The sequence below is a fragment of the Eurosta solidaginis genome, chromosome 5 (assembly GCF_040869045.1).
Source record: "Eurosta solidaginis isolate ZX-2024a chromosome 5, ASM4086904v1, whole genome shotgun sequence".
NCBI lineage: Eukaryota > Metazoa > Arthropoda > Insecta > Diptera > Tephritidae > Eurosta > Eurosta solidaginis.
Window position 1 is genome coordinate 77,596,044 of NC_090323.1, and position 10,588 is coordinate 77,606,631.

At 36.5% G+C, this 10,588-nt stretch overlaps 2 protein-coding genes across 5 annotated transcripts in view; both read right to left on the reverse strand.

The window, feature by feature from the left end:
- LOC137252977 (uncharacterized) overlaps positions 1-10,588 on the reverse strand; it is a 112,706-nt gene that overhangs the window by 27,065 nt on the left and 75,053 nt on the right. The window lies entirely within an intron of this gene.
- On the reverse strand, positions 5,479-6,888 carry LOC137252978 (ATP-dependent DNA helicase pif1-like). The gene is made up of 2 exons (XM_067789168.1): positions 5,628-6,888; positions 5,479-5,557 (listed from the first exon to the last, which is right to left on the reverse strand). The coding sequence occupies exon 1, from the start codon at positions 6,861-6,863 to the stop codon at positions 5,901-5,903; it is 963 nt and encodes a 320-aa protein (XP_067645269.1). The 5' UTR covers positions 6,864-6,888; the 3' UTR covers positions 5,479-5,557; positions 5,628-5,900.

A 10,588-nucleotide genomic window follows, 5' to 3' on the forward strand; every position in this document is an offset into this window, starting at 1 on the left:
ACTCTTGTTCGGAGTTGAGCAACGAGGGGTCATTATTGACGAATTCACGGAATATTTTCAAGATAAGGCGAATCCCGATGCAGAGAGAGACTTAGGTCGCATCCGCAGAGATGCCTCTGCCTCAATTGCCGTCAGACAGGAGTACGACTCCGCAAAAGTGGTGTCAACCACCGCTGGTGTGCGACGAGAATACAGAGCAGGATCCACTAGAGGCCGATCATTTGTCAGGTTTGGCCGAGTTGTAAACGCACCATTATTGTAACATTGTGTCGGGAACGTGCTATTATGTACAGATTAAGAAATGATCTATGTTTCCTGTTCGCCATTATTCGATTCGGTGAAAAACTAAAAGCGTGTTTTAATTAATCGGCTTGGATCCCTTAACATATAAAGTTAATTAGTTCAAATTTACAGTGTGATGTTTTTTTTATGTTCTACATTCTATGAGAAGTATTATATTTGACAAAATTTACTCAGTATCTCATCCAAGTATAAGAACAACTAGAAAATTAATTCAAAATAAATATTATTGACCTAACGTGTGTAAAGAAATTAACGATTGGAAATCATCTTGCACCAATTGTCAAAAATCCAAAATTTCAAGACATACTAAATCTCCTTTTGAAAAAATTCAAATACCATCAGGTCGTTTTGAACATATTCATATGGATATTGTCGGACCTCTTCCAGTTTCAAATGAAAATTGTTATATTTTAACAATTATTGGCAGATGTTCACGTTGGCCTGAAGCTCATCCACTTAAAGACATTTCAACAAATAATCTAGTAAAAACTTTTATTCAAAATTATATTCCACGATACCATTGAGTATTACAGTAGATCAAGGTTCCCAATTCACTTCAAAATTTTTTACGGAATTAAAAACTTTTAAGTTCTCATAAAATTCATACATCTCTTTACCATCCCCAAGCAAATAGCATCATAGAGAGATTTCATCGAACTTTAAAAGCAGCAATTATAGCATCAAACGACTCGGTTCATTGGTCTGACATTTTACCATTTATTCTTCTTGGTTTACGAACTTCTATTAAAGAAGATTTAAAATGTTCATCTGCTGAACTTGTTTATGTCCAAACACTTAGAATACCTGGTGAATTAATTGTTTCCAATAGTAATAAAGAATATGATTTTTCTAATGACGCTCTTCACAAATTAAGAGAATACTTTTCGCTTGTTCGTTCTAAAGTTTTTCATCATAATAAAAAAACTTTTTCGTTCCTAAAAAATTAGAAAGTTGTGAGTATGTTTTTGCGAAAGTTCTTTGTAAATCTAATTTAGAATTACCGTATGAAGGACCTTTTATAGTTATCTCTAAGAAACATAAAAAATTTACAATTCAATAAAAAAAAACTATTAAAAATGTTTCGATTTATTTACTTAAACCGGCAAACATACTTATTAACACTAATTTAAATACAAATACAAATACATTAAACAACAAAAAAGAAAGAAAGGTTACATTTAATATTAATTAATAATTTATTTGTTTTAAGTTTTCTTGGAGGGGGAGTAAATATAGTGTTAACTATTTTGTTATTTATTTATTTGTTATTCTACAAATTTTACAATTAATCAGACTAAATATGAATGAATGAATGAATATAAATGCGGATTACAGTGTAAAATTAACAAGCATACATAGTGAGCAAAAATTATATTATAAAATATGTATATACATATATTATTGAATCAGTTGTCGGGATGGACTGTGATGCCGAGCAACGGAATTGATTATCAGTGCTGTCGGAATGGACGTGATTTCGAGCAGCTGATGTATATTTAACACACAATAGTAGGGCTGCAATGTGTTGGAGGTTGGAAAGGACGTGATTCCAAGCCACCCGCCCAAAATAACTATTGATTATTAGTGCTGTCGGAATGGACGTGATTTCGAGCAGCTGATGTATATTTAACACACAATGAGTAGGGCTGCGATGCGTGGGAGGTTGGAAAAGACGTGATTCCAAGCCACCCACTCAAAGTAACTGGAGCAGGTAACAGATTTAGTTTAACATGTGATTTTGAAACAGTTATGAATTCAAGGCAGTGAGTATATATTTTTTTATACTGTAAAGTATGTCGCAAGTATCAATATTATTGCAGTGATTATTGAAATCTTGACACAGACAACGAAGAGGTTCATGCATTTCGATCTACATGTATTTAAATATAGCGGTTGGAAATACCGAGAGGCCCTAAAAGGGACATTAAACATCACCTCGCCAAGCAGAAATGGACTGTTTATCATCCCCCTTAATAGTTTTACCATAAATAAAACGCCAAGCATCTCCCTACGGCTCTGTAGTGAAGGCAGCTGTAAAAGTTTTAACCGGCTGCAATAGGGCGGTAGGTTCCTTGATGGATCCCAGGGCAAATGGTTTAAAGCAAAGAGCAAAAATTGCTTCTGGACCGATTCCAATGAACCTGATAACGCGGGTTTCATATAATGGAAGCATATTCCAATATAGGTCTTACTAACGATAAAAAAAGAGTTTTAGTGACATAGGGGTCATTGAATTCCTTTGACCACCTTTTTACGAAAGTCAAAGTGCCTCTAGCCCTATTCACACACGATTCGATATGTAATTTGAAGTCCAGTTTAGGGTCCATTATAACGCCAAGATCAGTAAAGTTTGTGACTTGCTTAATGATATAATCGCCTATCATGTACTGATAGGTTTTAAAAGATTTCCTCGTAAAACACATAAACTTGCACTTCGGTAAATTTAGTGACATGACGTTCACGTCACACCACTCAACCAGGTTATTCAGATCCGATTGAAGAAGTGCCCTATCTTCAGGTGAGCGAATGGGCATAACCAGTTTGACATCGTCAGCGTACATCAGCGGTATGCAGCGCTTCAAAACATTTGGGAGGTCATTAGTGAAAAGCAGAAACAACACTGGACCAAGGTGAATGCCCTGTGGAACTCCAGAAGATACATTGATGAATTCAGACAAGCAATTGTTAAACACAACGGTTTGCTTTCTACCTACCCAGTACGAAGAGACCCAAGATACTTTGTACTTTAATTTTTAAATAATTTTTAATTGAATTATCTTTTGAATATGAAAATTTTTGAATTCCTCCAAAAGGAAAATTTTTGTTAGTAAATAAAAAAACTTCAAATAAATAAAAAAAAAAAATTAAAAAAAAAAAGTTAAATTGGTTGATCACTAAAGCGGCCGCCGTGGTGTGATGGTAGCGTGCACCACTTCCCACACCGAAGATCCTGGGTTCACGCACCGGGCAAAGCAACATCAAAATTCTAGAAACAAGGGTTTTCAATTGGCAGAAAATTTGTCTAAGCGGGGTCGCCCCTCGGCAGTGTTTGGCATGCACCCCGAGTGTAATTCTGCCATGAAAAGCTCTCAGTGAAAACTCATTCGTTCGGAGTCGGCATAAAACAAGTAGGTCCTGTCCCACCAATTTGTAAGAAAAATTAAAAGGAGCACGACGAGAATTAGAAGAGAAGCTCTGCATAAAATCTCTTCGGAGTTTATTGCGTCACATTTATTTATTCTTTAAATTATGCAGAATAAGTATAAGCGTAGTTTAACTAACAAACTGAGTTGAACTTGTACTGAAAAACCGGGCCTTAGTGTCATATTTAGATCTGGGGAACTTCGTTAACGACTGCGTCCACGTTTTTTAAACAAAAGATGCTTAAAGTTTTAACCATTACAAAATTGGCAATATATAGAGATGGGAAATGGGTAAATACCAAAATGGTAAATACCCGGTAAATTGGGTATATATGGTAAAAATGGGTAAATACCCAAATATTTACCAAAAAGAAGGGTAAAAATAATCTTTTGGAAAACATGGGAAACAAACACACATTCAATCCCAAATGTACCCAATTTGTCCTATATTGGTGGGTAGTTAGCCATTACGGTATGGGTTTGGTTTTAATCTGTAATCTAGCGTTTTTAAAAAATATTTAGACAATAATATATCCGTTGCAAAAATTTTAGTTTACCCAGTAAACATTTTAAGTCAAACAAGAGTCGGAAAAATATATAAATTGGAACGTTTACAGTCGGTATGTGCTCATTTGGGATGCCGTAACCAATGTATTTCCTATAAGTCATAAGTAAGTCTTAAAAGGCGTTTAAAAAGCTCATATTATACTCTACTGGAACTCTCCGACGTCATTTTTAACTCTAATAAACTCTGATTATCTGAGACCTATATGGCCTATTTATTAGGCATCGTCAGCGCTTATAGGGGTCATATAAAGTTCGGCACACCTGAACAGAGCGTGGCAGCTTTGCGGTCACATTAAAGATGTCGAGAAGCATCCATTAGCGAGAAAACGTCGATGCTTATACAAAGAAAAGAATAGCAAGGGTAACTAGAATGTACAAATGTAATTCATTTTGTATTAAAATTAAAAATTGTCGTAGCAAAATTTCAAAATTTGTTCCAAACTCGCAGTGACGAACGTTAATAGTTGCTAATTAATGATAATTTTTGCATGCTAGGTTAAAAGCTTATAGACCGTTAAATAAAAGGCAAAAATAAAATTTTCTTTCACCCTCCTACGTGTCTATTTATTAGGCATCGTCAGCGCTTATAGGGGTCATATAAAGTTCGGCACACCTGAACAGAGCGTGGCAGCTTTGCGGTCACATTAAAGATGTCGAGAAGCATCCATTAGCGAGAAAACGTCGATGCTTATACAAAGAAAAGAATAGCAAGGGTAACTATAATGTACAAATGTAATTCATTTTGTATTAAAATTAAAAATTGTCGTAACAAAATTTCAAAATTTGTTCCAAACTCGCAGTGACGAACGTTAATAGTTGATAAATGATAATTTTTGCATGCTAGGTTAAAAGCTTTTAGACCGTTAAATAAAAGGCAAAAATAAAATTTTCTTTCACCCTCCTACGTGTTTCGACGCTTTTCAGATTCCCACATTGCCCATTTATTTTGGATTCGTTTCGGATTCTTAAATCATGAGCGTCGTGAGCATGTTTGAGGGGTACCTTTGTTTGCGTAAATATGTGTACCCTATAAACATTCTCTTACAGTTCTGGAGGTCAATATGGGTCCGAAAAATATCAGCTTCAAAAATGCTATCACCTTAGAGCCTTTTATGAACTACGCAGCTCCGAAATAAAAACTCAGAAATTTTTCTGCGACAATTTATTCTAAATAAATAAATAATTCAACTAATACTTATTTCATTTCTATCCTATCCTCATGGGAGTTTTATCACAACAATTGTTTCCCCTATGTTTTCCGCTTCGGATATATGTATGCCAAAAATTCTTCCTAGAAAGAAAAGTCGTGTCATGAAAAGGCTCAAAATTAGCAGTATATGACGCCAATAAGGCTCATACATATGTATATGATATCGGAAGGAGACCTATAAGACTTACATATGTTAGAGGCAAAATATGAGCATACTAGAATTCATATAGCATTCACTTCAGGCTTCTAAATGAGTTCATAACGAGTGCAAACCCATAAAAATGGTAAATACCCGGTAGAATCCCAACTCTAGCAATATATTTATGACACGTAACTACAATATAACGGTAAAAGATATGTTAGTGCAAGTACGAAAATTGAAAAAATTTTGTTTTGGTACGCACACAAAAAATTTCGAAAAAAAGCGGGAAATTTTTACCAGATCTATTAAGAGCATTGTTTCTATGGCATTAACTGTTTTATAGCTGCTTATGGCAGGCGATATTTGCCAGTATATAATGATTTCATATCATTTAATGTTCGTGACATTCCTCTTTAAATACATATATCCTATACTAGCGTACCCTCGCCCGCTTCGCTAGGCGATAAATTCAATGATTTGCTGAAAGAGAATAAAATTAATTCGAAACAAAGCAAATCATTCGAAAACAAAGCATTCACTTATTCGAACTTTGTTGTAACACTTTTTGGTAGGCAACGTTTTTGGTTTTTCCATCTTTCGCGTAAATGAATAATGGCGATGGTTTGCCTACTCGTGAGCAAGCTACATACAATTGTCCATGAGAAAAAATTGGGTATTCTAAATTAATACTGCACATTTGTAGAGACTGCCCTTGTGGCTTATTAATTGTCATAGCGAAGGAAAGGCGAATAGGGAACTGCAAACATTTGAAATCGAATGGTAAATCCGTCGGAATCAGTGGAATTCTGGGTATCAAAACGTCTTCTCCTTTGTACTTCCCTTTCAAAATTGTTGCTTCGATAACGTTACCCATTAGCTTCTTCACAGCGAGTCTGGTACCGTTGAAAAGTCGCGGCACATTAATGTTGCGCAGCAAAATAATCGGTGCTCCAATTTTTAATCGTAAATTATAAGGTGGTACGCCTGGCAAATCGAGTGAGTTTAAGAATTCAGTTGGATAATTTACGACATCAACTTGATCAGTAATAGTGTCCATTGACTTATATGCAACTATGTCACCAGGTATTTGATCCAGAATAGCTGCATTTATATCATTGACGTCTTTATTTTTCCCAGCTAAAATTGCTCTTTCGCTGAGCCAATCATAGTTTTTATAATGTTGAACTATGTTTGGAAATACACTCTGCATCAATGCCTCTTTAGACTGTGCAAAAGTGCAGAAATTATTGTTAGGCAATATAATCATTCCTGTCGGATCGACAGACATTTGGCCATTTCCGATTTTCTGTAGTTGCTGTGAAAATTCAGCTGCTGACGGATCGTTTTGTAGTTGAACACGTACGTTTGTAGTAAGTGTAAGCGTGTTTACATGTCTCCATAAATACGATGATTTTAAACATGCATTGATTTCATCTGCAGCCGTGGATTTTGGGATCACAGGTAATGTTTGCCTGAAATCTCGAGCCAATAAAATCATGGCACCTCCAAAGACTGTTTGGCTTCCTCGTAGATCTTTCAAAGTTCTGTCAAGTGCTTCTAATTATTTCTTGTGTGCCATAGTACTCGTCCCATACGATGAGCATACATACTTTAAGAACTTTTGCCATTCCAGATGTTTTCGAAATATTACATGTTGGTGTTTCATTTACCTGCATATTCAAAGGCAACTTTAATGCAGAATGTGCTGTGCGACCGCCTTCCAGTAATGTAGCCGAAATTCCGGAAGAAGCGAGTGCCAATGCAACGTTATTATCTGATCGAATTGTTGCTAATATCAATGAAATCAAAAAGGCCTGTTCCCCAGGAGCATCCAAGAAAAACAATCCATCAGTTCCATGGCTAACATTATTCATGATTGTATCATAAACATGTTGCTGTTGGTCATTCAATTTCGTTAAATTTGATGTTTCAAATATGTTGAGTTCATTACAATCATAATGGTATTCACGCTCCAGTTCTCGATTGAACATTTCATGCATTGGACGATTTGCTGCTGGCATGCCCAATTGTACTAACGATTTGTTTGACATCGACAAACAAATATCGTCAATCCTTATCAATGCTTCATTGTAAATTTCCAATGTGGATTCCAACTCATAATTTGCAGTATTTCGACGCATTTGGTTTAAAATATCATCTGCCATATAATCTTTGAAATTATTCCATGATTCCAATGGATGAGATGGGGAGCACATTGCAATTATTATCGAAAATAATGTTCGTATTTGATGTGGACTGGCTATTACAGCTGAAACGGCAAGCGCATCTTCCCAATGCTTATCATCCTCCAACAAATTTAATTGTTGACATGCTTCATGATATGTAGCTCACAATTCACCATTAATTGTTCTTAAAGCTTGAAATGATGTTGGGCCACGAACATTAATTAACAGCAATCGCAAGTAAAAACACTCAGCATTATCTGTATGAACTGCATAAATGCATCCTAATGCATCTGTTGAGAACACATTAGGATGACCTTGAACTGGTTTTCCTTGTTTTCGCCTTTGAAATGTTTTCATGGATTTATCCCATGTGAAATATTGTGGCATTTCTGCATATAGCAATGTTCTTGCAAAATCGTCCGATTGACATAAATGAAAAAAGGCTGTCGAAGTTATATACGGTGGACTTGTTGCTGGAAGCGCTGCATTTTCAGGAGTAAAATAAACGCGTTGGCCATTTTCAAAGTGCGTTTGTGTATGTGTGCTGAAGCATCTCTCATAAACAGTGTACAAACCTCGGTGTTTATGTTTACTCTCCTTCGAAAAAAATTTGCAACTTAGTAGTACGACACAAATCGAAAAATTCGTATATTTATTCAAAAAATGTTGTACACATGAAATGATCTCGAGACGCTCGTCACCCAGAGAAAAATTACCACTCATCAGCACAGCTTCCTTTTGATAACCATATTGAAGTACTCATTAACAGCTTCCATTTGATACCCATAATGTAAAAACACATCCTAAGGTTATTCTGATCCACGTTTTGGGCAATATCTCAAGACCCTAGTCACCCAGATGTAGGAAAATTACCCTCTGCTAAAGAACTCATCAACAGCTTTCATTTGATATCCATATTGTATAAACAAATTCTGGGGGTATCTGGGCTCACGTTTTGGCCTATATCTCGAGACCATAGTCACACAGGGGTACGAAAAGTTATCATGTACTAAACCACTCATCAACAGCTTTCATTTGATATCCATATTGTATAAACACATTCTTGGGGTACCCGGGTCCACACTTTGGCCAATATCTCGAGACCCTAGTCACCTAGGGGTACGAAAAGTACCCCACATTAAATTACTCATCAGAAGCTTCCATCTGATATCCATATTATACAAACACATCGTAGGGTTATCCGGGTCCACGTTTTGACCTATATCTCAAGACCCTAGAAATTTTAAAAAAATTATATTTTGCTAAAAACCTTCCCCTATTTGATCCCTATAATATGAAAAAAGAACGAATAAAATTGGCCTCGTATCGGCCCCAGAACATGGACAGGAACGAACATCATTTCATTTTTATATATATAGATAACTTTGTGACTGAACATCTCTTAAACGACTGCGCCGATTTTGATGTTTGTTAAAGGGGGTTTAAGGATGCTTTTGATTCATAATTTGGTGCGGGAAGTAGACCAAGACCGACATATTCCAAAAAATTTCATTTATGGTGCGATTCGCTTGAAATTCGATACAAGGATTCCTCTTCTCCAATCTCATTTATGGTGCGATTTGCTTAAAATTTGGCACGGGGGTAGCTCCTTCACTGGCTTATTATTTGTTATTTCCGGAAGGTGAACCAAGGACCGACCTTCTTCGGTACAGGGGTGTCTCTTTCACCAAGTTAATATTTGATAAACAAGCTTTATATCTGAGCGGCCCGCGATTTAGAGGTACTATGACATTTTTTTTAATTCAGGAGAGTATTTAGTTGTGTAGAGGGTAATTTTCATACCCCTTGGTGACTAGGGTCTCGAGATATAGGCCAAAACGTGGGCCAGTGAATGCCTACACAGTGTTTATACAATATGGATATCAAATGAAGCCTGTTGATGAGTGCTACAGAGTAATATATTATCCAGACGGACTGGGACTGGAATAAAATACATACCACCCTCTGGGACAGGCAATAAGGGATGCAGAAGAATGAGAAGAAATTGAGAGAAGAGAAAAGAGAAAAGGAGATTGAGAAAGAAAATGAGACGAAGATGGAGATAGATGAAGCGAAAAAGACGGAGGGAGGAGTGAATAAAAAGATTAGGAAAAAGTGAAGAGGGGGGAGGGCAGAGTCAGACGGAAAAATCTTATTAAAATGTATGCAGATAGGCCAAATTTAGGACAGGACAACGTCTGCCGGGTCTTCTAGTTCTCATATATAAAAGCGAGTGCATAATCTGTTGGTAACTTTATAACTCAAGATCTGATGAACCAATTCAAAAAATCATAATAGCTTCGTAGGTTTCGTAGATGGTTTGTAAGAAGAGTTTGGTTGTATATGTGGTTCCATTTCTGAGATTAGACCAAACTGTTGTGTTCTGACTATATGGGTATCAAATAGGATGTGCCAATGAGGGCCTTAACCAAAGGGCGGTGGTTAAGAAGAAGAGCGAGAGGGAAAGAGAAAGATTTACTAAAAGCCATAGGCTGAAAAAGAAAAAAAGGAAAATAAGAATGAGAATCGGAGACAGAGAGAAAGAGAAAGGTGATAGGGGGATAGAGAAAGGGGGAGGGAGAAGAAAGAAATAGGAAATGGGGAATGTGCAAAAGAAAGATAGAAAGGAGAGGAACCTAGATAAGGGATAGAGGAAGAATAATAGAGGGAGGTTGAGGAAAAGGAATTAATTGAGAGTAGAAGAGAAAAAATCGGTAAAGCGAAAGGAGGAAGATAGGAAGAAGAGACAGGGATCAAGCGTTGAGAGGAGCAAGGGAGTGAACGTGGGAGCGGGGATGGAAGTGTAGGACTGGGTGTGGGAATAGGATGAGAGTGAAAGTATGAGTGGGAACAGGGGTGGGAGCTGCAGTGGGAGATAATGGAGTAAGGAATAGGCAAGAGTAAGAAAAAAATGGAAGATGAAACAGAATAGACTGGGATGGATGGTGAATCGAGGTTTTTTTTGAAATGTAGGCAAACTAATTTTCGGGCAGAACAAGGTCTGCCGAGTATTCTAGTATAAATAAATGTCAGGGCT